Source organism: Nematostella vectensis, chromosome 11 (assembly GCF_932526225.1).
Source record: "Nematostella vectensis chromosome 11, jaNemVect1.1, whole genome shotgun sequence".
Lineage (NCBI taxonomy): Eukaryota > Metazoa > Cnidaria > Anthozoa > Actiniaria > Edwardsiidae > Nematostella > Nematostella vectensis.
The window spans coordinates 8,869,714-8,896,012 of NC_064044.1; the positions used below are offsets into that span (position 1 = coordinate 8,869,714).

At 41.6% G+C, this 26,299-nt stretch overlaps 2 protein-coding genes across 2 annotated transcripts; both read left to right on the forward strand.

Annotated features, from left to right (window-relative positions):
* The first annotated feature begins 80 nt into the window (after positions 1 to 80).
* LOC5498519 (angiopoietin-1 receptor) lies at positions 81 to 25,384 on the forward strand. Its single transcript, XM_048734564.1, has 19 exons — positions 81 to 190; positions 10,183 to 10,251; positions 14,513 to 14,797; positions 15,325 to 15,645; positions 15,915 to 16,027; positions 16,269 to 16,333; positions 16,578 to 16,732; positions 17,970 to 18,266; positions 18,767 to 18,906; positions 19,107 to 19,311; positions 19,818 to 19,928; positions 20,683 to 20,888; positions 22,789 to 22,905; positions 22,947 to 23,027; positions 23,452 to 23,522; positions 23,778 to 23,818; positions 24,265 to 24,364; positions 24,665 to 24,764; positions 24,966 to 25,384. Exons 2-19 carry the CDS (start codon positions 10,194 to 10,196, stop codon positions 25,338 to 25,340), a joined length of 2,841 nt encoding a protein of 946 aa, XP_048590521.1. The 5' UTR covers positions 81 to 190; positions 10,183 to 10,193; the 3' UTR covers positions 25,341 to 25,384.
* On the forward strand, positions 4,465 to 6,634 carry LOC116615632. The gene is made up of 2 exons (XM_048734563.1): positions 4,465 to 4,913; positions 5,006 to 6,634. The coding sequence occupies exons 1-2, from the start codon at positions 4,465 to 4,467 to the stop codon at positions 5,940 to 5,942; spliced, it is 1,386 nt and encodes a 461-aa protein (XP_048590520.1). The 3' UTR covers positions 5,943 to 6,634.
* Positions 25,385 to 26,299: the final 915 nt, after the last annotated feature.

Consider the following 26,299-nt stretch of genomic DNA (forward strand, 5'->3'; position numbering starts at 1 on the left):
GTTGCGTTACACAAGTGAATGCGTTAACATCGGAATGCTCAACTCTACCTGATCTGATGAATATTCAACTGAGGGAGTTATTAACTTCCACACCATGATCGACCGCGTCAGATCGAAGATTCTTTTCCCTCAGATAAACAATTCAAGTCTAGCCCTACAACAAACTACAGTATATGGCGTGAGAGATAAGGTAAATCGAACCAGAATCAACAAATAAATAAGCAGGCCTCACGATCTGTTGAAAGCTCTGACTTTCTGCGAGGTCCCCCAAGTACTGTTTACGGTTACGAATACGTTATCGATATTTTCTGCAAATACAATTAGCCTACTTCTGGAAATGCCTATGCTGGAAATGTAATCTATTTGACGTAAAAGCTTTATAGTATTAGTTGTTGGATGGTAATGGTGTTGTGCCAGCTTGCGAATTGGTAATGGTGAAATTCATGTTCATTTGCTTGAAACTGGTGCTGAAGCAAAAGTTCTAGTTAGACAAAGGCGAGCTCGCCTAATTGACCAGCGTGAAGTTGGTTCCTTATTCGCAGTTCCTTTTTCGTCTGTTTTCTTATTCGCTCAGTTCCTTATTCAAATCTGGGGGGGTACTTACATGATACATTTTAATTCGAGTTGAAACAGTATTTAGGCATTACAGTTTATTCAGAACAAGTCCAACAGCATTTCGTCGGGTAATTCTGGTTGCTTTCACGTGCTTTGCTGCTAAACGGAGCTGTGAACATGAGACTATATATGCTACAAAAGGTCAAATTACGCAATGCGTGCAATCGCTTTCACAAATGAATCTAGCCAAAGAGAGGAAATCTACCTCTCATCTAATAAGTGTATTTGTATCTTGGGCTTTCTTTTCAAACGCGTTAATATATTTAGAGGAGAAATATTCACGCTTAACTTGACTACGTACGCGTGTAGAAGGAATTTGACCTTGCAAACAAAACCACAATTTGACAGATAGTGCTTGTTGTCATTTTTAAATGACAACAAGCACTATCTTAGGGCAGAGACACGAATAGGGAACTGTTCCTTATTCAAGTTAGTTTTCGCGAATAAGGAAATCAAATCTCCCAACGTCCGATTTCGTTTAACGTCTTATCCGAATAAGGAATAGACTATGAAGAGGATTGTCAGTGTTTCCTCATCATTTCTCAATAAACGAAAGGAAATTTCATAACGCCCGATTTCGCTTTAACGACTCCCTTGGAAAGAGTTCTCGAAAAAGGAAATGGTATTTCATAACTCCCGATCTCGTTTTAACTACTTACCCGAATAAGGAATAGACTAAAAAGAGGGTTTTTTTTTATATTTTCAAAACATTTCTCGAAAAAGGAAATGGTATTTCATAACTCCCGATCTCGTTTTAACTACTTATCCGAATAAGGAATAGACTAAAAAGAGGATCGTTAGTGTTTTCTAAACATTTCTCGAAAAAGGAAATTGTATTTCATAACGCCTGATTTCGTTATAACTACTTATCCGAATAAGGAATAGACTAAAAAGAGGGTCGTTAGTGTTTTCTAAACATTTCTCGAATAAGAAAATGGTATTTCATAACGCCCGATCTTGTTTTATAACTACTTATCCGAATAAGGAATAGACTAAAGAGAGGGTCGTTAGTGTTTCTTAAACATTTCTCGAATAAGGAAATGGTATTTTATAACGCCTGATTTCGTGTTAATTACTTATCCGAATAGGGAATACACTAAAAAGAGGGTCGTTAGTGTTTTTTAAACATTTCTCGAATAAGGAAATGGTATTTTATAAAGCCCGATTTCGTTTTAACTACTTATCCGAATAAGGAATAGACTAAAAAGAGGGTCGTTAGTGTTTTCTAAACATTTCTCGAATAAGAAAATGGTATTTCATAACGCCCGATCTTGTTTTATAACTACTTATCCGAATAAGGAATAGACTAAAAAGAGGGTCGTTAGTGTTTTCTAAACATTTCTCGAATAAGGAAATGTCATAACGCCTGATTTCGTGTTAATTACTTATCCGAATAAGGAATAGACTAAAAAGAGGGTCGTTAGTGTTTTTTAAACATTTCTCGAATAAGGAAATGGTATTTTATAACGCCTGATTTCGTTTTAACTACTTATCCGAATAAGGAATAGACTAAAAAGAGGGTCGTTAGTGTTTTCTAAACATTTCTCGAATAAGGAAATGGTATTTCATAACGCCTGATTTCGTGTTGATTACTTATCCGAATAGGGAATACACTAACAAGAGGGTCGTTAGTGTTTTTTAAACATATCTCGAATAAGGAAATGGTATTTTATAACGCCTGATTTCGAGAGCATTTTCCCGATGTTTATTTTATTTTTTTAACAGAGTGCATAACGTCAGTCAGGTGCGTACCTAGGACAAGATGCGCTCTCAGACCCTTTATTGAGGGATCGTCTAATACAATCCTTTTTTATTATATTTATGACTGAGAACTTAGGGTTACGCTCCTGACAGTTCTTGTATGTCAACAGAATATACCAGTTCAAACAAATTCGGACGACTGCGGTGTTTTTGTTTGCCAAGTAAGCTTTTACTATAAGGTGTTTACTATATAAGGGATATTATTTAGTCTCTATATGTTGTAATATTTTTATGCTGCTGATCATCACATCGGTATAATAAATTAATGTTCTCCTTATTCGAGAAATGTTAAGAAAACACTAACGACCCTCTTTTTAGTCTAATCCTTATTCGGATAAGTAGTTAAAACGAAATCAGGCGTTATGAAATACCTTTTCCTTATTCGAGAAATGTTTAGAAAACACTAACGACCCTCTTTTTAGTCTAATCCTTATTCGGATAAGTAGTTAAAACGAAATCAGGCGTTATAAAATACCATTTCCTTATTCGAGAGATGTTTAAAAAAACACTAACGACCCTCTTTTTAGTCTATTCCTTATTCGGATAAGTCGTAAACGAAATCGGACGTTGGGAGATTCCATTTACTTGTTCGAGAAATATTAAGAAAATATAAAAACCCTCTTTTTAGTCTATTCCTTATTCGGACAAGTAGTTAAAACGAAATCAGGCGTTATGAAATACCATTTCCTTATTCGAGAAATGTTTAAAAAACACTAACGACCCTCTTTTTAGTCTATTCCTTATTCGGATAAGTCGTAAAACGAAATCGGACGTTGGGAGATTCCATTTCCTTATTCGCGAAAACTAACTTGAATAAGAAACAGTTCCCTATTCGTGTCTCTGCACTAATATATTTGTTTTGTCAGAGCCTTATCTAGTAGCCAAGGTGTCAATTGACAACAAGCACTATCTGTCAAATGTGGTTTTGTTAGCTGGCGAAAGAATATGAAATCACTCGGGCCGAGCTTAACGCTATAATCAACATTGAAGACCCCGATAAACCCGACCTTTCTGCGCTTGAGAACTGTTCCGAAACTCTTCTACAGCAGTATCTATACACTCAAGCGCGCTCCGTGACTCTTTCTTTAGAATCCATTCACGATAAAAATATTGAATCAGCAAACCATTTTGTCCCAACCACACTTCCGGCCCCTCAGCTCGGCGAATATCCATTTCCGCAATCAACACCGGCACCCTTTAAAACGTCAATCATCGACTCGCCTTTGGAATTTCCTCAATCCGTACCACAACCACTTATACCCGTCACGCCAGTTCCAATCACGCAATCTAGCACAGGAAACCCAATGTTTAATAATAATCCGTTCTCTGGATTTGACTCAGAACTCCTTCCATCGAAAGCATCGACAAACACTTCTTCGCAAAACCCCTCGGTACCAGTCCCGCGCGCCGAGACCACAGGCCTACCGAACAACGCGAAAGGTGTCGTGACGTTCGTCAGCGCGCCCCATACATTTACCGATTATAGTCCGAGAAAACCCTACGCGCCTTCGCATGACGTCCACCACGCTACGTGGACCACAGGAATCCCGCCTAGACAAATCGATGTCCCGGTGAAATCGATCGTCCCGTTACAGACCGTATTCGGTGTACAGGCTCCTACATTCAAGCCTAAATTTTCCCCAGTTCCGCTACCGACATCGGATCCTATTCCATTTCAACCGCCACAAGAAACACCTCGAGCACATCCGCTCCTACCGAACGATGATCCCTTGACCAGACTTGCTGATCTGTTGAGCGAGAGAAGAAAACGAGAAGCTCTTCCGCTCCCGGAGCCAGATGTCTTCCGTGGCGACCTGCTACACTACCCGAGATGGCTTAAATCGTTTGAGACTATCGTTGAAGGTCAGACGGACAGTCCTTCTGAACGCCTCTACTACCTCGGACGGTACACCGCTGGAGATCCCAAAGAAGCTATCAGCGGGTATATCAACCGAGAAGACATCGCCTCGTATCACCAAGCCAAGGCAGTCCTGAGACAACGCTATCAACGACTGGCCCAAGATCGCCAACAATGACGGACACGCCCTTCAAAAGTTTTCGGATTTCCTAAACCAAACCCTAGCTGTGATGACAAGCATAAGCTACCTCCATGTTCTGAACGACCCTGAGGAAAACCAAAAGATGCTATTCAAACTGCCGAATTATTTAATTAACAGATGGGGAAGAGAAGTCGACGCATGCATTTCCGATGAAACAGCACAAGCCAGCGAAAGCGACACCCCAGGATTCCCGCCCTTTTCAAGATTTTGTGCCTTTTTGCAAAAGGAAGCGCGCATCGCTTGTAACCCTGTGATATCGCACCCATCTTCGAGGAATGGAGGCAGGAAATTCGAGCCACAACAGGAATCCCGTCAAGGCACACAGAACCGAAATCCCCCACCGAGACAAATAGGGGTTCGCGCTACCGGCGTCGAAGAAAAGGAATCTGGCGGCGACCATCAAAAACAAAAAGAACAAGGCTCAACCCCAGAGTGTCCAAAATGCAAAGGAGTACATTCCCTCGAGACATGTGAAGAGTACTTAGCACTCACAACAGAACAACGAAAGGACTTCGTTATAAAGCAGGACGCTGCCTCGGATGCCTACGATTTGGCCACTAAAACCGGGATTGCCGACGGAAGAAGACGTGCAAGACCTGCAAAGGCACACATTCTTCGACCTTGCACGACCCTAACTATGTTCCTAAACAAAGGAATCGCAATGGCGAAGAAAGAGAAAATCCAGAATCCTCTGTTATCAATCGCATCGTAACTAAAAGGACACAGAACGAAGCAAGCTCCTTAATCGTCCCGGTTTGGGTTCATCACGCGTCAGACCCTTCACAAAAACACCTTGTGTACGCGCTGCTCGATGATCAGTCAGACGCCTGTTTTGTTAAGGACAGTGTCCTCGAGAAGCTGTCAATCAACGGTTTCGACACACAGCTAGAGCTAAACACCGTATTAGGAAAGGACGTTATTAAATGCAAAAAGGTAAACGGACTCGTCTTCAAAGGCTTGAATCAAACAACGGAAATCTCTCTTCCTCGTTCCTATTCGCGAGATTCCATCCTCGCAAGGCGCTCACAGATACCAACTCCAGAACTCGCGCGCACGTGGCCTCACCTTGAACAAATCGCCAACGAACTGTCGCCGCACAAAGAAGATATCGAAGTGGGCCTACTAATTGGCAATAACTGCGCGCGCGCCATCAGGCCACGAGAGATAATTCCCAGAGGAGAGGACGACCCCTATGGACAAAGGACGCTTCTAGGATGGGGTATCATCGGAAAAACTGTCCCAAATGCAGTTGGCGAGTCAGACGCACACATCAATACAATCGTGACTACCGACCCAGCAATCGATGGCTCAACATGTCATTTTGTTTTTCGCACGCAAACTAAAGAGATTATCTCGCCATCGCAAATAAATAAGATGTTCGGACAGGACTTTGTCGAAAATACCGCCGCCGAGGAGAAGACCCTCTCTCGAGACGAAAGAAGTTTTCTAGATCAAATGGACTCCTCTATCCGTCAGCTCCAGGACGGGCGCAGATACTTTTCCTAACAACCGACAAATCGCATTAGGTCGCTTACTAGGCCTAAAGAAACGACTCACGAACGACTTTATGGCGAATACTACAGATCCTTCATGCGCGACGTCATCGAGAAAGGGCACGCTGAAGAGGTCCCTGTCAAAGAGTTACGAAGAAACGACGGTAAAGTTTGGTTCCTACCCCATCACGGTGTATATCACCCACAGATAAACAAGATGAGAGTGGTATTCAACGCGAGCGCAGAGTACAACGGTACATCGCTGAACCGGAGCCTAATGCAAGGACCGGATATGACAAACAACTTAACAGGAGTCCTTCTTCGCTTCAGGAAAGAAGAAGTAGCCTTTATGGCAGATATAGAAGGGATGTTCCACCAAGTGAAGGTCGCCCCAGAAAATCGAGATCTCCTTCGTTTCTTGTGGTGGGAAGACGGAGACACATCGAAACCCGTAAAGGAATATCGCATGACCGTCCACTTGTTCGGAGCAACATCTTCTCCCGCGTGTGCAAACTTCGCTCTGAAGAGAACCGCGGAAGACAACAAGGAGGAATTCGGTGAAGACGCCGCAAACTTCGTGCGGGAAGATTTTTATGTTGACGACGGTTTGAAGTCGGTGCCGACGGTAGAAGAAGCAAACGAGCTCATCACCAAAACAAAGGCAATGTGCCGCAAAGGTTGGTTTAACATACAAAAGTTCACAAGCAACAAAAGGGAAGTCATCGAGCAAATCCCAGTCGATCAAAGAGCAAAGGGTGTACAAGACCTCGACCTAACAATGGATAGGCTTTCCAATGAACGAGCCCTCGGAGCGCAATAGTGCGTTGAATCGGACGAATTCCAATTCGGAACAGAATTAAAGGATCGACCACCCACTAGAAGATCTATCCTATCCGTCGTAAGCTCGGTATTCGACCCGCTCGGCTTAATCGCGCCCTTCGTCCTGAAGGGTAAACAAATATTGCAACAGTTGTGCAAGGAAGACAAGGGGTGGGATGAGAAAGTTCCAGAAAACGATTGTACAGCGTGGGAACCATGGAAGACAGATCTTCACTCATTGTCGAAATTAAAGATCCCTCGCTGCTACAAACCGCCCAATTTCGGCGACATCGCCTCTGCAGAACTTCACCACTTCTCGGACGCCAGAACAACTAGATATGGTCAATGTTCATACCTGCGACTGAAGAACCGCCCAATTTCGGCGACATCGCCCTCTGCAGAACTTCACCACTTCTCGGACGCCAGAACAACTGGATATGGTCAATGTTCATACCTGCGACTGAAGAACCGCCCAATTTCGGCGACATCGCCCTCTGCAGAACTTCACCACTTCTCGGACGCCAGAACAACTGGATATGGTCAATGTTCATACCTGCGACTGAAGAACCGCCCAATTTCGGCGACATCGCCTCTGCAGAACTTCACCACTTCTCGGACGCCAGTTCAACTGGATATGGTCAATGTTCATACCTGCGACTGAAGAACCGCCCAATTTCGGCGACATCGCCCTCTGCAGAACTTCACCACTTCTCGGACGCCAGTTCAACTGGATATGGTCAATGTTCATACCTGCGACTGAAGAACCGCCCAATTTCGGCGACATCGCCCTCTGCAGAACTTCACCACTTCTCGGACGCCAGAACAACTGGATATGGTCAATGTTCATACCTGCGACTGAAGAACCGCCCAATTTCGGCGACATCGCCTCTGCAGAATTTCACCACTTCTCGGACGCCAGTTCAACTGGATATGGTCAATGTTCATACCTGCGACTGAAGAACCGCCAAGGTTTCATCCATTGTTGCCTGGTAATGGCTAAGTCACGTGTCACGCCTCTTAAACAGGTAACTGTACCTCGACTAGAGCTCACAGCAGCTTTAACGGCAGATAAGATGAGCGCCTTCCTTCGAAAGGAACTCCAGTACGAAAATTTGAAGGAATACTTCTGGACCGACAGCAAGGTGGTACTCGGTTACGTGACCAACGATGCAAAGCGCCTTCACAGCTACGTCGCAAATAGGGTGCAGCAGATAAGAAACCAGACGGAGCCCCACCAATGGAGGTACGTTTCCACGGACGATAACCCTGCAGATGACGCATCGCGCGGTCTTAGCGTACAAGCCCTCCTCAACAACGATCGGTGGTGGCAAGGGCCTCGATTTCTATGGGAAGACCGTGTGACGTCCCACGTGCCAGACACCACCATACAAGACGAAGACCCCGAGGTGAGGCCAACGACCACGTTAGCTACCAAGACCGTAGAGCACTTTGATCTCATCCGACGTCTCGAGAAGTTCTCAAACTCAGCAGAAGTACAAACACCAAGAAGGCGTGCAAAATCGATCATCGTATCACACATCGAACCGAACGGCGTGCGACATCGACGTGGATCTAATTACTCGCGCTGAAATAGAAATCCTGAAAGCGGTCCAGAAGCAACACTTTCCAGAGGAAATTGCCGCTTTAAGACAGAAGCCAGGTATTCTGAAACAACCAGCGCCTTGCGCAAGCTCGACCCCTTCATTGATCCAAACGGAATCCTGAGAGTAGGGGGACGCTTACGAAATGCAGACCTAGAGTTCGCAGTCAAGCACCCAGTGGTCCTACCGCGGAAATGTCATGTGGCAGAGCTGTTAATAGGGCATGTCCATGCTCTCTCAAGTCACCAGGGACGCAGCAGAACTCACTCAGAAATCAGAGCTTCTGGTTATTGGATACTCGGAGGGAGCTCTGCTGTTGGTCATTTCATATCCAAATGTGTTACCTGTATCAAGACAAGAGGCACCGCACAAACACAAAAAATGGCCAAGGTTAAATTTGCCCTAACCCACGATTAAATTTTTACCCACGGATTAGTTCTGTTCCCGAAACGCTGATTAGCATTAACTCTGGGTTACTCTGGAGGTAAAATCTAACCCTGCTCGCGAGGTCGGTTAACTCGCTAACCTACGGTTTCGTTGGCGTAACACAGGCTTCCCAAACTTTGTAGTAGAACTAAAGTTTCATAAAATGTCGCTATGTTATGCGACCTTCGTTGCGATGCTGACACGAAAACTGTGCTGGGAAAGACAAAAAGTTACAGGAAAGTTATAATTGAAATGAATCTGTCTCGCTAGTGTCACACACCAAACTCGAATCTTGCAAATGACATTTTTGGCAATGAAATGGAGGTAATTACAGGAGATGTAGAGGTGTTTTGGGGCTTATTTGCAAAAATAAAATCACCAAATGTAAATATTTGAATTGATCTACAGTGAGTATCCTGTGTGAATTCTACTCGTCAAACCAGTTTTTCACTCGCTTTATCCAGGGTTAGTAAATCGGGGGATTACTTGGCTTTCGGGAACGGTGAGTTTTCCGTAGTTTAGCTAACCTCCGATTTGCGAATTTTAACCCGGGATAAGGCGCTAATCTAGGGTTAAGTTCATCCGCCTTTCAGGAACCGGCCCCAGGTGTACAGCTGGAGTATCAGGGATCCTCCACAGGAGTGAAGGGGATTCCCTCTCTTCACCTTCCCCCATACCTTATTACACTAAATTTTCGCGCCACTTTAATTTCGCGATTTTTAAAAGATCCGCGAAAATAAAGTGACCCGAAAATTAGGATGCACGAAAATTAAGTGAGTACACAAGAAGCCTTTGGGTGTTATTGGCTGTTTTATGTAAACACCTTGTCTATTAAGTCATCTAATGTACATATAGTACAGTGAGGGGTTGAGTTGGACATGTAATTATAGATTTTTATGAATCTAAATTTAGCCCACGCATCATTTTGTTACAAATTGTTTCAGTTTTGATGATTACAGCATATTTAATTCCACTTGTTTTACTTGATTTTATTATCCCAAAATCGCTAAAATAAAGTGATCAGATTTTTACGAAATTAGGAAAATCACAAAAATAAAGTGTCGCAAAATACCAGTGCGAAATTTTGACGTCACGAAATTACTCAGTATCTATGCAAGGGGTGGTGAAAGGTCCCTAGAAATATTGATTTGCTTGCCAAATTTTAAGGCATCTTGAATTCTTTGATTTTAGAGATTCAACTTCTTGTTCTCGGAACTATAGAAAAGCAAGATCTCGTTTTCTCATATTTTCAAAGTAGCCTTCTCGCCGTCTCAGGTTTTTTTTCGGATTGACCATTTGCCACTCCCTTAAGCAGGGCCCTTGACTGTACCCGGAATTTTGGTGTTAACCCCCGCCCCAGGTGGTCCTTGTTGAATGACTAATCTGTACAAACCTTAATGTTCTTAGATCTCCACATTATGACCTGGCTAGCAGCTGTCGTCCTTTCCTGTTTGGTACTTCATGTATTTTGTGGTAGTATGTATTGATTTCCTTGTCTTGTTTAAGATGCTGGGGAAAAGGGGAGGAGGGGTACAAAAAAAAGGATTTTGGGAGGGTTAAAGAGTGTTGATCAGCCAATCTTTTGTTAATGTTTACTGCTGAAAATACTATGGTCTATATAAGAACACTATTCATGGATGAATTCTGATCAATATTCCATCACTACCCACACAAAAAAATCCATCTTATTTACCATATTAGTTCTGTAAAATTAGTAAGGTCCTGTCATGTGTAGTGTGTCGGGGTTTGCCTTGCCGAGACCTCACATCCCCTTGGCACGTCGTGACAGAAGCCTCTAGATAAAAAAATAAATTGCATCACAATTATATTATTCACCATCGTAATCATCTTCATCAACATACTCTGTCTTCATACTACAACCTTCATCATCATTATTATCACCATCATCATCATCACCATCATCATTTTATCATTATCAAACCACTGCAACCATAATCATCACAACCATCATTGTCATTATAAATATTACCATCATCATCATTATCAATATTACCATCATCATCATTATCAATATGACCATCATCATCATTATCAAAATTATCATCATCAACATTATCAACATAACCATCATCATCATTATCAATAGTACCATCATCATCATTATCAATATTACCATCATCATCATTATCAATATTACCATCATCATCATTATTAATATTATCATCATCATCATTATCAATATTACCATTATCATCATTATCATTATTACCATCATCATCATTATCAATATTATCATCATCATCATTATCAATAGTACCATCATCATCAGTATCAATATTACTATCATCATCATAACCTGCGTAGCTGGCGGTTTTGGTAAGTTTCAGAGCAGTTTTATCCGTGTGTACGTAAAACCGTTCGTAGTTTGTTTTGATGTTTTTTTTTTGTATGGCCGCGCGACAGGAGCATAAAATGGCAAAGCTCAAGTTGTATGGTTGGTTATATTAACCTCGCAAAGCCTCGGTCGATACGCCAAAGCCTCAGTTTGATATTTCCCGGCATGACCTCACTCTCGGTTAGTAAGTTGTTTATTATATGGCTTTTTAAAATAAAAATGACAAGAAAAACAAATCAACTTTCGCTTTCGCGCGAATATCGATTAGTTTATCGATCGATTTCAAAAAGGCGGGAAAACTAAAAACACTCGCGCGCTGCCAAATTAAAAATGTAAATGAGTGAAAAGATTCAACAACAAGTAATTGGTAGTAATTGGACGACTCTTGGAAGCTACAGGTTTTATCATAGGTGAAGTTGATCCAAACAATAACAAAGAAAGCTGAGTTGTCAGTCCTCACGGCATGAATGGACTGTTTAGTTCGAAAAATCCACGGTATGTAGAGAACAAACTTCTGAAGTAAGTTAAAATGAAAAGGCCAATCGCTTTGTGCGGCGTTTTGATTAGTACTCTAAAAGAGACTTTTCTGGGTCTTTACACCCCTTGTTATTTATCCATTTGTTTGTTTATCCGATATAAATAACTTAAGCTTTGTATTTTTTGGCTATCGGTGGCGGCTCGTGATCTTATTGTTTTTCTTTGTGTCAAAAATTCCCTCTTCAGGATAATAGAACTCCGACTCAAAGTGCTCGTCATCTCACATTATCAACTTTAAGACCTGTTTGTTTCTTGTTTTTTTTTTTTTTTTTTTTGGTGGCTTTGTTTTTTTGGTCGATTTTGTTTTAGCGAAATTCGTGCAACCGAACAAAGCAACACAAAAAAGCTCACAAAATGTCCCGCTCCGAATACGGAAAAAGACGGCCCGCTGATTAAACATTTCTGTTTCTTCTGGGTGTTAGAATTCGCTACTCGAATGTTCGCTTTCACTCGTTTTGCAGTTTGAAGGTGGGAAAAATATCAAAAACCAAAAAATTGGGAAAAATTTTTCGTAGGTCAATACGGAATTCCGTAATGCCCTCAGAGACGGGCAATACGGGAATGTCACGACTACGAATTAGCCAATCACAGCGCGCGTACTATCGTAGCCATAAAATAATATCTTATATTAAACCTAGAGGTTCCTTGTACAATATACAATAAAATAAGCTTTGGTACTTTGGTAGATTATACGTTCTTGAGATATGATGAAGCAAAGTTGCCATAAATTATGAACAAGTATCAGTGCTTAAATTTTTGCCCAAATTGGACAATTCCTGACAAATCAAGATTCTTAAGTGCACCAGTCCCTTAGATTCAACTGAGGAGTTCCAAATAAGAAATTTCAAAATCGCTCAAAAGTGGTTTAAAGTTAGCCCCTGGTTCTCTTATCATGGTTAAAAAGTTTGAGTTACATACAATAAATATTTTTCGAGAAATTCCGAATTTACGATTTTGCCTATCAAATCGCCGATTTGCGTTCGGCTTCATTATAATTCGGGAATTTGATTCCCCCAATTTTTTATCTGCTGAATCGAAAGAAATAACACCAATCTTTGCTCAAAGTGCAAAATTTCTGCGAAAATCCATGTACCATCGGTTTTATAAGCCCCTAATTTAGACTATTATTCAAGTCGACATTTTTTATTGACATGTTTAGACAGCAATAAAATATCCTTTTTTTGTCGGAAAAAGTGAAGAAACCACTCTATTTATACCTTATCAACTCCTTTCTAAGGATCTGTATCGCTATTTTTAATTCCGCATATATTTAAAGAATATTTTGCGATTTTTTACGCAAGGTGAAAAATGCCCCCAAATCGGCGATTTGATAGGCAAAATCGTAAATTCAGTTTTTCTCGAAAAATATTTATTGTATGTAACTCAAACTTTTTTTTACCATGATAAGAGAGCCAGGGGCTAACTTTAAACCAATTTTGGGCGATTTTGAAATTTCGTATTTGGAACTCCTCAGTTGAATTTAAGGGACTGGTGCACTTAATATCTCAAGAACGATTTTTAATAAATAAATCTTTAATAAATTTTTAATAAATCTTTCTTTCTCAAGAAAGATTTTTAATATCTCAAGAACGGATTATTTACCAAAAAGTACCAAAGCTTATTTTGTTTCACAAGGAACCTCTAGGCAAAAAATCAAACAAATATATGCTAATAAAACCTTGCAATTTGAATTTTGCAATTTTTTTGCTCCTGTCTGGCCGCGCGAGAGAGCTGGGGCAAGTGTATGTGTTTTTTCCCACAAGTCCTGTCCTTTTTTCCGGGCGTCCCTTACATTTGCCTTGCTCTCTCGCCAACCATCAAAACAAATTAAGAACGATTTCGCGTATTCCCCGTAAAAAACTGCCCTGAAAATGAGCAAAACCGCCAGCTGTGCAGGCTACATCACCATCATCATTTTTTTTTCAAGTATCATATATCACTTCGACATCCATTACCATTACCGTCATCGTGACCAATGCTAACAGCGCTAATGCTAAAGCCTAACCTTGTCAGCCTAACCTCGACACCCTTGTTGTCTTGTGTTTTCGTCTCTCATTGCTGTTCGATGATAGCAAGTAGTTAGTTGTGTTCTCCAGGCGTGTACACAGGGTTAGTGAGAAATCACTAAAATGATCGACGTTTAAGGAATTTGACTCATATTCCGGACGCAAATAAGCCACTAAAGCTGAATATGTTTACAACAATTGCAAAAAGAAATATAACTAACTTTATTGTGCGCGATTTAGATACAAGTGTATGGTTTCGCGTTGGGTATTGGTTTTATGCATTTTAATGGAAACCTTTTTTACCATGCTTTTTTACCATGATTCCTGTGACTGCGCACCCTCCTCAGCCATTCCTGGGTACGCGCCTGTTCTCTCACAACTGCCTGATGATAGTAATGAGCTGTTTATAATGAATCCTGATATAATGAAGGCCCTGTGTACGGCGAGCGTGAAGCAAGGCTTTGGGCAGGTCGGAGTTTGTTTAATACCACTTTTTTATCACGCTGCCATTTTATACTGACCCCTCAATGCCGAGTCACACAAAGCATCCATTTCCATCGGCTAACGCAAGCGAGTTACCGATATATTTTCAATTAAAGATCATCAATACATTATTATAGACTCTATTCTTAGATTGATATTTTGAAGTTTCCTGGCAAATAAACTGTTGTATTTTCAATAATAAACAATAGCAAAGGAGTGGTTGATCAACATTCTATAAATGTTGCAAGTGCAAACTCAAACCTCCAACTCAAACACTTAAAGCCTCTCTTTCGCGCCAAATTACACAGGACCCCATACTATGTAAAAAGGTCGATAACAACCTGATTCTTTTCAGCCCCGCCACCACCCAGAGGGCTGACCGTACGATTCACAAGTGAATCATCCCTGCGTGCTGATTGGCTCCTCATAACACGTGACAAGGTTAATGGGGTTATCATTGGTTACCAGTATCTTCTCTATAACCAGTCAGGCCTAATGTCCAATGACACCGAGCTAAACACAACGTCATCGCACACCTTCAACGATCTTGAGCGGTGCGAGGGTTACGAAGTTCGCGTACGTGCATGGACTGCAGGGGGTTATGGGAACTACAGTACCGTGGAGTTGCCCAACGAATGTGGTATGAAAATTTAAGAAATAAATTTTTCGAAAATACATTATTAAGATTTTTGTTCAAAATATATACCATTATTATATTGAGTACCCTATTCCTTATTTCAATATTGATAAATTTGTTAGTTTTGAACATGGAATAACTACTATCAATTTTGCTATTGGATGCTATTAGGTGAAACAAAAATCGAGAAAATTTAAAGTTATGGTTATGTAAAGATGGTGGTTTGGGTTATAGATCGGAATATGTAAAGGAAAACAACCACAGCTATCCAAGTCATGCAGGATATTGTCCTCATTTGTTTTCTTATACTATTTGTCTATACTATTTGACTATCCCATAATATTTGTTATTTTTATATCAACCACAGCTATCCCAAGCATCAAGGATATTGTCCTTATTTGTGTTTTTCATATTAACCATAGCTATCCTATGCATCCAGGATTTTGTTCTTTTGTAATTTTTGTTCCAACCAAAGCTATTCCAAGCATCCAGGATTTTGTTCTCATTCTTAATTTTTAATTCAACCACAGCTATCCCAGTTATCCAGTCCCCTTATCTCAGACTAATCGCGACCGAGACCAAGCCCCACGTCCTTCCACTAAACTACACGTCTATTCCTCCTGCAAGCATTATATGGACTCTGCCAGACAAATCCACTTTAGCTCTCAATGATAAACTTCACCGGATAGTAATAGATGAAGAGACCAAAAGGGAAAATGATTCAGTGATAACTAACAATGAGACGCTGAGCTTTACATATGTGGTGTCCGGTGACAAGGGGACGTATACGTGTAACGTGACCAACAGATTGGGCTCGGCTATCGCTACTAGGGACCTCCTTATTGGTAATGGTACGTATATTCCTTGTAGTGATATTTTTATCATAATCATCATTATCATCATTATTATTTTTAATGAATGGGATGACGATGGTGATGATGATGATGAAAATATGATGCTGTTAATGATGTCGATTATGCAAAATTTAGTATATTGACGTTAAATTATAATGACTGTCATGATATTACTGTTGTTGTTGATGATGATGATGATGGTGATGATAATAATGGTGATGATGATGATGATGATGATGAGTAATGACCTGATTTTATTTTATCTGATGCAGTTCGTATTACATTTCTACTTAAAATAACAAGTGAAACATATAGCAGCAAGCTCAAGGAGCCCAAAAGCCCCGAGTTCAATGCTCTTGCGAGCAACATAAAGAAACAGGTAGGTTAATGATGTGTTGGTCTAGATCTTGTACCCTAATACGTTAGTACCCCTTTATAGGGACTCTGTTGAGACTTTCGGGTTGTCCTCTTTGAGCGGAATGTATGGAACAAATATATAGACCTTTTTTTAATAGCCACTAGAAGCCACTAGCTTTATGGAAGATATAAATCCTTCAAACTCTTATCTTTCTAAAGAATCCTCTCGTTAACGAGTCTAAAATGCGCTTCTCTTGCTCCAGATCAGTTTGTTGTATGCAGATAAACAGTCTTACTCGATACTCCAAGTCAACATAAATTCATTCAGGTAATTGATATATTTATTCCAGCTACATTTGTAAATCTACGCACTTTGCGGTTTTATAAATCACCAATGACCTGGTGAAATTTTATAGTCCGACGCGCGCTGCCGTTGCCACCTTAACAGTTGGTATTTTCGGATGGCAGCACTGCCATTTGCACGGACAACGACTTTGAAATAGGTGTATATATTTTTTTACGAGCAGCTTTCGTATCTTTAGTTTCGAACGTGCGCCTGTTTTTCTTACCAGTAATGGAAGTGTGATATCAAGCTTTGATGTCCTTGCAAACCGCACCGCCAGTATCAGTCACTCGTACCTGGAGAAAGATGTGGTGGCTACCATGGTAACCCAAGCTCGTACGGGTAGCGTAGGAGAACTCAAAGTCGATGGCGTCATCATTGAAGGTATGCTTATTTTGAGCATCGACCATTTGATATCTCACAGGAATGTTACGCGTTTTTTTTTTTCTTGCATGATTTTTTCTCGACCAATAGGCGACTTGCAATAAGAAATCACGTTACTAATTGCGACTGCGCCCGCGTCCCGCCGGAGAGGAACGAGCAACCTCGTCCCCAGGGTCTTCTGGGTAATTTTTAATAAGGTGCCATATTGAAAATTACCCAGAAACCCCTGGGAATGAGGTATACCTTCAAATGGGAATAAACCTTACCTATCAGGAACCTTGCCTGTTCAGTTGAATTTCGCTCTGCCGTCAGCCATAAATTGCTTGCTCGAATGGCTTGTGCAGTATTCGGATTTCTTCAGCAGTTTGAAAAAAAAATATTTTTTTTACCGAAAATGGTAAGAGAAATGTCCGATAAATAGATGCATGATATTGACATGAATGAAGTAACAGCAGAACGTAAGCAAACAGACGATAATGATTAAGTTCAATAGTATTTAAAAAAAACTTAAAATAGAACTTAACAGAGAGTTGATAGCCTCCTACGCACCGCTCTTAGGGACCGCGCTTCCCTAGGCCCCACGAGTTGAAACCATGTCCTTAATTTTGATTATTGCGCTAATAAAAAAAGGTTTCACAGCTTCAAATTAAATTGAATTCGTTTATTTTTATTTACAAAAATTTTCTGGTGAAAGAGCTCGCAGATATTTATACTCTATTTTCTCATTTATCTCAAGCCATGAATATGGTTAGAATAATATGTTAAGTTTGAATAATATTGTAGAACATAATGATATGATAAAATCAAGTGTTGATTCTAAGGACAACGCTTTCATAACTTTTCTAATGTTTCTCTAATTTTTACTGTTTCTATAATTAAGAAAATTCAATGTCTCTTCTTTTTCCTTATCTTCTATTTCTTTCTTTTGTTCGTTCTGGCTTCCGTCATTCAAGCTTACGCAATTACATTTGGTGCCTTTTGATTGGTCAGTTCCATTCGGAGAGGTTGATTGGAAACCTTTTCAGTGCTGACCAATGAAAACGCTTCAAGGATTTTGAATGACAGAAGCCAGAATTCGATTAAATTGTTGAAAAGCGTCCGCTCGGCCGAGCACAATGAAGGGCTCAAACCCCTCCGCCACCTTTTCCCATAGTCCGTAGCCCAGGACAATAACATATATATACCACAGCTATCCCCATCAAACATAATGATGATAACCATATTTGGATATCCACAGGTAACCCACCAGCCGTTAAAAATCTGCAAGTGCATGATGTACAATCGACTTACGTGAAGCTAACGTGGGATCTCCCAGACTTTCCCAAGGAATATGAGATCGACAGCTTCATTCCTCAATTCATGAAGCATGGAGACTCTACTTTCACGAACTCTACGACCATAGCGAGTGGCGAGGCGAAGGCAGGCATGGTGGAAGGACTCGAGCCAGGGACAGACTACTTTGTACGCGTTGTGACACATCGCAAGTTGGTCAGTCAGATTGGCGAGAGCGAGGAACTGGAGATTACTACCCCAGGTGAGATTACGTGCCATGGTAACGTCATCTGACTCGGGATCATGACACCAGGCGTGATGACGCCAAATGTAAAGGATGTGACGTCATACAATTAAACTGGAGAGAGCTAAAGACGGGGGATAGCGACATCAGAAGAGTTGACGTAATACGCTAACATCAAGCCTCAATGACACATTAATAGACTCGGTTGATAATTTGATTGATGTGACATAACAAATAAATGGACTAAGGGTGAGATAACGTCATACAATATTATGAAATCTAAATTATACGACGTCACATAAGATTATAAGAGAGAGACACCAGGTGAGATGACGTCATGCAATAGTGTCTCATTTGACTGATATGACGTCACACATGAATATTCTGGAAGAGAGAGAGACTGGAGACCATCTGAGAAAGGGTCATACCGTAGGTCAAGTCTGAATAATATGGCGCCACAAAACTGGGAAAGAGCGAATCCTTAACTACCGTACTTCCGGTTTTCGTTTTGTTCTCAGACCGGATGTTGAAGGTCATATTGTTAACCATCATACTTCCGGTTGGACTGGCTATCCTCATCGTAGCCTTGTTCTTGGCTGTATTCCGCCCTCGGTGCTCAACTGCTGACAAGCCTCTCCAACCCTCCCCTATGCGTCAGGTATTCACAATTTTCGTTAAAATCCCTTGTTGCCTAAGAAACAAGAAAATAAAAACTTGCACGTAACCATTCCGACCTCTGTCACGCAATGAGTTTGGTAACTCGCGGATACAGAGAAAAGAACCACTTCTTAGGAGCCTATGGTATATGTTCCTGCTACGACATTCTCACTTTTTTTTGCAATCGTTTCTGTTCGGCAGATCTTCGGCCCACGTGACGGTCCAGCCAATAATGAAACCCTTTACGCGGCATGCTTGCGGGAGTTCCCGTGCGAATGGAACGAGATCCCGCGGGACGATGTAGAGTTCGGAAAAGAGCTCGGGTCGGGCGCGTTTGGGGAGGTTTACGCTGGAACTGTCTCTAAAGACGGGAAATGCTTGCCGTGTGCTGTAAAGACACTTAAACGTACGTATTAGGGAAAGGGAAGTAGTCACTGAAAGGGTGGGAAATGCTTGCCGTGTGCTGTAAACACTCTTAAACGCACGTATTTAGGAAAATGGGAATAGTCACTTAAAGGTTAGGAAATGCAAACCGTGTACAGTAAAGGCACTCAAACGTAGGTAGAAGAAAAATGGGTGTGGTCACTAAAAGGGTGGGAAATGCATTCAAAAGACATTCAAAGACATTCAAACGTACGTATGTAGACAAGGGGCGGGCAGCAAGGATATTAGACGTGTATAAGGGTTTTGCTTTAAAATGGCAGGGGATTTGGAGTTTACATTGCGTTTTAGAATAGAGTTACTACAGTAGTATAGCAGACATATTTTCACAAGTAAGCTTGTGAAGTGTCAACATGAATTTCCTGTGGGTATCTATTGCTTTTAAGGATTGATTTTATTCCGGAACAATACACAATACTAGAACCACGGCGTAACATGCCAACGCCAACTAAACTACACCTTGATTAACAGGTCACGCAACAGAGAGGGAGTACCGTGACTTATTCAATGAGCTTAGCATCATGGGACAAGTCGGCTTCCACCCTAATGTGGTGAATCTGATTGGTGCTTGTACAGTAGATGGTAAGCCTTAAGCCGGATTTAGACACCACGATTTAGTCGTATGCATGTACAGTAGATGGTAAGCCTTAAGCCGGATTAAGAACGATCTAGTCGTATGCATGTACAGTAGATGGTAAGCCTTAAGCCGGATTTAGACACCACGATTTAGTCGTATGCATGTACAAAAGATGGTAAGCTATAAACCGGATTAAGAACGATTTAGTCGTATGCATGTAGAGTAGATGGTAAGCCTTAAGCCGGATCTAGACAGCACGATTAAGTCGTATGCATGTACAGTAGATGGTAAGCCTTAAGCCGGATCTAGACTGCACGATTTAGTCGTATGCATGTACAGTAGATGGTAAGCCTTAACCCGGATCTAGACTGTACGATTTAGTCGTATATGTGCAGTAGATGGTAAGCCTTAAGCCGGATCTAGACAGCACGGTTAAGTCGTATGCATGTACAGTAGATGGTAAGCCTTAAGCCGGATATAGACTCCACGATTTAGTTGTATGCGACCTGTCTACGACATGTCTTAGCCCTGAATTAAACACTACGACTTTCGTAAGCGAGCATCGTAGCGAAGTCGTAGCCTGATTTAAACTCTACGACTTAAGTTGTAGAGGGACTGCATACAACTAAAGGTTTTGACTTTCTTCACCCCTGTGTGTAATCATTTTACATTGAATCTATCAGGATCCCTGTGTGTAATCGTTTGACATTCTCCCACTCAGGACCCCTGTGTGTAATTATTTGTCATTCTCCCCCTCAGGACCCCTGTGGGTTATCGTCAGCTTGGCAGAGAATGGAAATTTGTTGGACTACCTGCATCTCCACAGGAAGCCCAACTTTCAGGACCACTCGTACGAGAACATCCCCACTGTCTCCACTGAACAGCCCGAAGAGATCAGCTACGTGCAGAAGCTAAAGTTTGCTCACGGAATCGCACAAGGCATGAGGCACTTGGAAAAACACAAGGTGCTACTCTGATTCATTTATACTGCGGAAACGTCCCTGCAAGAAATGCTTTACATGCATGCTCTACCTTTACATGCCCCCTGAAAATCAACAATCTGATAGATTCCCCCACTCTCCGTACTGATCTGATTTATTTAGGCTGCGGAAAGATCACAGAAAGAAGTTCCATGCTTTAAATTTACTTGCTCCCTGAAAATCAACAATCTGATAGATTCCCCCACTCCCCGTACTGATCTCATTTATTTAGGCTGCGGAAAGATCACAGAAAGAAATTCCATGCTTTAAATTTACTTGCTCCCTGAAATCAACAATCTGACAGATCTCCTCCCCCCCCCCCGTAATGCTCTGATTCATTTATGCTGCGGAAACGTCCATGCTTTAAATTTACTTGCCCCCTGGAAATTAACAATTATAGACCCCCCGTACTACTCTGATTCAGTTGCAGTATACTGTGGAAACGTCCATGCTTTAAATTTACTTGCCCCCTGGAAATTAACAATTATAGACCCCTCGTACTACTCTGATTCAGTTGCAGTATACTGTGGAAACGTCCATGCTTTAAATTTACTTCCCCCCTGGAAATTAACAATTATAGACCCCCCGTACTACTCTAATTCAGTTGCAGTATACTGTTGAAACGTCCATGCTTTAATTTTCTTTGCCCCCTGGAAATTAACAATTATAGACCCCCCGTACTACTCTGATTCAGTTGCAGTATACTGTGGAAACGTCCATGCTTTAAATTTACTTGCCCCCTGGAAATTAACAATTATAGACCCCCCGTACTGCTCTGATTAATTTATGCTGCGGAAACGTCCATGCTTTAAATTTACTTGCCCCCTGGAAATTAACAATTATAGACCCCCCATACTACTCTGATTCAGTTGCAGTATACTGTGTAAACGTCCATGCTTTAAATTTACTTGCCTCCTGGAAATTAACAATTATAGACCCCCGTACTACTCTGATTCAGTTGCAGTATACTGTGTAAACGTCCATGCTTTAAATTTACTTGCCTCCTGGAAATTAACAATTATAGACCCCCCGTACTACTCTGATTCAGTTGCAGTATACTGTGGAAACGTCCATGCTTTAAATTTACTTGCCTCCTGGAAATTAACAATTATAGACCCCCCGTACTACTCTGATTCAGTTGCAGTATACTGTGAAAACGTCCCAGAAAGGATTCCCATGATGCCCTAAATCTATTGCCCCAGCGTTGCCTCCTGGAAATCAGCAATAAAAGTCCCCCCCTCCCCCATTAAATGCTTCCCACTTCCCACCTGATGATGCCCTTTCTGGCAGGCCATTCTTGGTGTCCATTGGGGGTAGGGGAGCGACACCAAAACGGCTGCACGGGAGACTATAACATCGGGGGTCCGATAACATTTCAGGCTCATATATTACAGTTGAGCATCACCTTACTAAATAGGAGGGAAAACAATTTAAGATAAATTCGAGTCATTTCAAATCTAAATGAATGACTTGGGTAGTCAAATACATCATAATAACTGTTGGTAATCGATTGTTTACGCGGATGCTTTTTATTTAAAATCACTAAATGGCCGAAGGTTTACTTATCCTAAAAAAGTTGTTAATGGGGCAGCGTCATGGTACTGGGCATGTCTGGAGTCAGTGTTTATTTAATGCTTTTGACTGTCTACAAACAGTTAAACTTAAGCTTACAATGCCTTGTTAAAATAATATTCAATATTTCATTGAAAATTATGTTTATTGACAGTTTATGGTCATTTCCTTTGACTTTTAGTCCCCCAAAATGTACTGAAGGCTCATAAGCCAATATTTGACTGAAATTTATTGTGTCCGGGCCGGAGAGCTATTGCAAAGCTCTTACCATGACACTGCCCCTTTAAACGTTGACCCCAATCCCTTTCCCTAGTGCGTACATCGTGACCTGGCCGCCAGAAATGTCTTGCTCGGGAGAAGTCTGGAACCGATAGTGTCGGACTTTGGACTCTCACGTGACATCTACGAGAGTGGCATGTACGAGGACCTGCGAGGAATAAGCTGATCATGTGGTATTTCTTAACTACGTAGTTAAGCACACTGGCTCTTTCTAAGAAAGTCAAACACAAACGCAGAACAAGTGAGAATCGGTCAAACCCAGGCGCAACACAAGTGAGAATCAGTCAAACACTAGCGCTGCACAAGCGAGAATCGGTCAAACACAAACGCAACACATACGTGAGAATCGGTCAATCCAAGGCGCACCACAAGTGAGATTCGGTCAAACACAAGCGCACACAAGTGGGAAAAAGTGAAACGCTCGTTCAAACACAGGGAAATTAAGAAGTTATGTTTTCTTCTGTCTGGTCACCCTTTGAAATCTCGCGTCACGCTTCCGTACTAGTAAGAACCAAGCTTTACACTAAGCCTTTATTTGTTCATGCGAAGGGCAAGCGACACTATTACTTGATTTATTTATACGAAGGGCAAGCGACAGTTATCCTTGATTTGTTTATAAGAAGGGCAAGCGACACTAAGCCTTGAATTATTTATACGAAGGGCAAGCGACACTAAGCCTTGAATTATTTATACGAAGGGCAAGCGACCTGTCCGTTGGATGGCGCCGGAATCTATTGAGGACTACACGTGTACTTCAAAAAGTGACGTGTGAGTAAATACATGTGTACTTAGTTTGTAACATCCTTAGATAAGAGAGTAGGGTTAAGCGTTGGGATTGAGAGGGGGGGGGGGGGGGTAAAGTGTGTGCAGAGGAGGAGGGCTACAAGACAATGTGTGAATAGGCCATGTGTCCGTCATTGATCCGTCATTGATTGGTATCCGATTAATTGAAGCTTTAGTGATTTAGTTTGTGCTATAGAGGGCGTCCGTAAATCTTACTAATAAACTGTTTGTTGATCCCAGCTGGTCTTATGGTGTGTTACTATGGGAGATTGAAACCCAAGGTATGTCCAAATTGTGTGTCCATTGCTTTCCGAAATCTGTTCTCCTTCAATACTACCTTTTTCATCCCTGATTCATTTTCATATAATCTTCGCCCATGGGAAGCGACGCGTTTCTTTTATTCATTCCTGAAAGTCTCTTCGGGTCCTCATCGGGCCAACAAATTTGTGCATCAAATAGACCCCTTAAACATTTTGGAAACTGTTCGTACTACTGTCGTGTCCATCTGTCGCAGAATGCTTTTAGTCTTGTAATCTTGGGAAGTGTTCGATCCTACTACCGGAACATGTTCGTGAGACTCTCTTAACTGTCGTACGAATCTCCAGATCTGTTCGTACTTCTGTCGTATTTAGCGTCACAGACTTCTTTTAGTCTTGTAACCTCGGGAAGTGTTCGTTACTACCGGAACATGTTCGTGAGACACCCCTTAACCTTCGTACTCTTGCAGGTACTGTACCGTATGCAGCAATGGAGACAGGGCAAGACATACTACGCGAGGTCAAGCGGGGCTACCGACTCGAGCAGCCACCCGAATGTGATGACAAAATGTAAGTGAGTAGCAGACGCCTTGCAAGAAGGGGAAGGGGGGTATAAGCCCATGGCCGAGAAACAGAATACTCTGTATCTCTCAACTGGAAATCATACCCGCACCAGCAGAGGCAGGGCCGTAGCAGGCCTCGAAATATTGGGGGGAGGGGGGGGACAATAAAGAAACATTTCCACACAGTTTGAAAATAGTTTTGAAAACATGCCCCCAGTGTCCCACCCCCTGCTACGGCCCTAAGAGCTAAGAGGCAATATACGCTGAGCCACTTGTGATTCCACAACATTTGGTCTTTTTGTCGTAGCTACGCCCTGATGCTGGACACGTGGGATCCAAACCCCCTGAACAGGCCATCATTTGAGGTGATCGTCAACAGAGTCGAGGTCCTGCTGACGGCCGTGTCGGTAAGTAGGTAGCGGAACGTTTCCTGTGGTTGGTAAGAATTGTGACGTCCCAGAAAACCATCCCTCCTGATCCCCGTTCTGATGTGAGCTCATCTCAGGCCTCACAGTTCATTTTTGAGCACAGGAAGCCCGGTACGCACGCCTGGGGTTTGAGATCAATGTTGGAGAACAATGTAACTTTTATTGTCTGTGCGTAATCAGGGTTACCTCGAGCTCGAAGGAGGAGGCTCCCTTAACCTCACGCCCTACGACGAGGTGAACATCACCGGCTCATCCCTGAACCTGTACACTCCCAACGGAGACGTGCCAGGCGGTAACAACAATGATAACCATAGCAACGTGGGATATCATGACCATGACAACGGAGAAGCGCGGGAAAATACCGCTGACGACCTATATGAGCCTTTTGTTGCTTGTCGAGCAATGCCAAAAGGTGAAGAGGACGGTGTATCGGGAAGCGCGCATGACAAAGAACCAGCCCTCGCTGGCAAAGATGTTTGCATCACGCTGTCCCCTCCTGCACAAGAGGAGTCACTTGACGAAGAAACTAGATCGATGGACATACGCGAGCAGTAGATAGGATTTCTTAACAAACATAGAGTTTAGTTCAGCGCATGCTATTTGGGCATCCTGTGGTTTTTGGGTTCCCTGTTAAAGTGACCGACTTGAAATCTTTTTATAGGAACTAAGCTCATACGTTACTTATTTAACAACCTCTCACAAATAGACAACGCATGGTAGGAAAAAACCCGCGTCATGTGCATTTAAAGTTTAGCATAACTACTGGGCAGTATTTTTTTAAGGATATATATATATATATATATATATATATATATATATATATATATATATATATATATATATATATATATATATATATATATATATATATATAAAATGATGGTTGAAGGCTTTCATAGAAAGTGCTCAATACTCGAAAGTAGAGCGGTGTATAGTGTTGGTTTGAGAAAAATACAAACTACATAGGTTTCCCTACAGGCCTGTTTCGTGGTTGCCCACTCATCAGGGGATTTCCTGATGAGTGGGCAACCACGAAACAGGCCTGTAGGGAAACCTATGTAGTTTGTATTTTTCTCAAACCAACACTATATATATATATATATATATATATATATATATATATATATATATATATATATATATATATATATATATATATATATATATTAACTTTTCAAAATGTGATAGTGTCAAAGTTTTAAGAAAGCATACTATTTTGATATATATAAATTCATCTGCGCTTGATTATCGTGCAAGCTTGTACTTTTTAAGAGGAACAGGTAAGACATAGTGGTAGGAATCAGGGGGATTGTGTGTAAGTGTGTTTGTGGGGGGGGGGGGGGCAGGGCTGGGCTAGGGCAGCTAGACACTGACTCACATTTTTAGCGTTGGCCACGTAAAGAGCATTTATCACAGTCTAGTCCTTAGCATTCTGGTTTCCCTTCCTGTGGAAGGTAAGAGATGTGACGTCACAAGTAAGAGCTCGTCTCAGCATCCACGCCACCTCCACTTTA

Coding starts and splice junctions, on each gene's coding strand:
- LOC5498519 (XM_048734564.1), top strand. CDS start 10,194: ATGACCTGGCTAGCAGCTGTCGTCCTTTCCTGTTTGGTACTTCATGTA. Junction 15,646..15,914: donor GGACCTCCTTATTGGTAATG/GTACGTATATTC, acceptor TTATTTTATCTG/ATGCAGTTCGTATTACATTT. Junction 23,028..23,451: donor CAAACCCAGGCGCAACACAA/GTGAGAATCAGT, acceptor ATTTATACGAAG/GGCAAGCGACCTGTCCGTTG.
- LOC116615632 (XM_048734563.1), top strand. CDS start 4,465: ATGACAAGCATAAGCTACCTCCATGTTCTGAACGACCCTGAGGAAAAC. Junction 4,914..5,005: donor TCCCTCGAGACATGTGAAGA/GTACTTAGCACT, acceptor CTAAAACCGGGA/TTGCCGACGGAAGAAGACGT.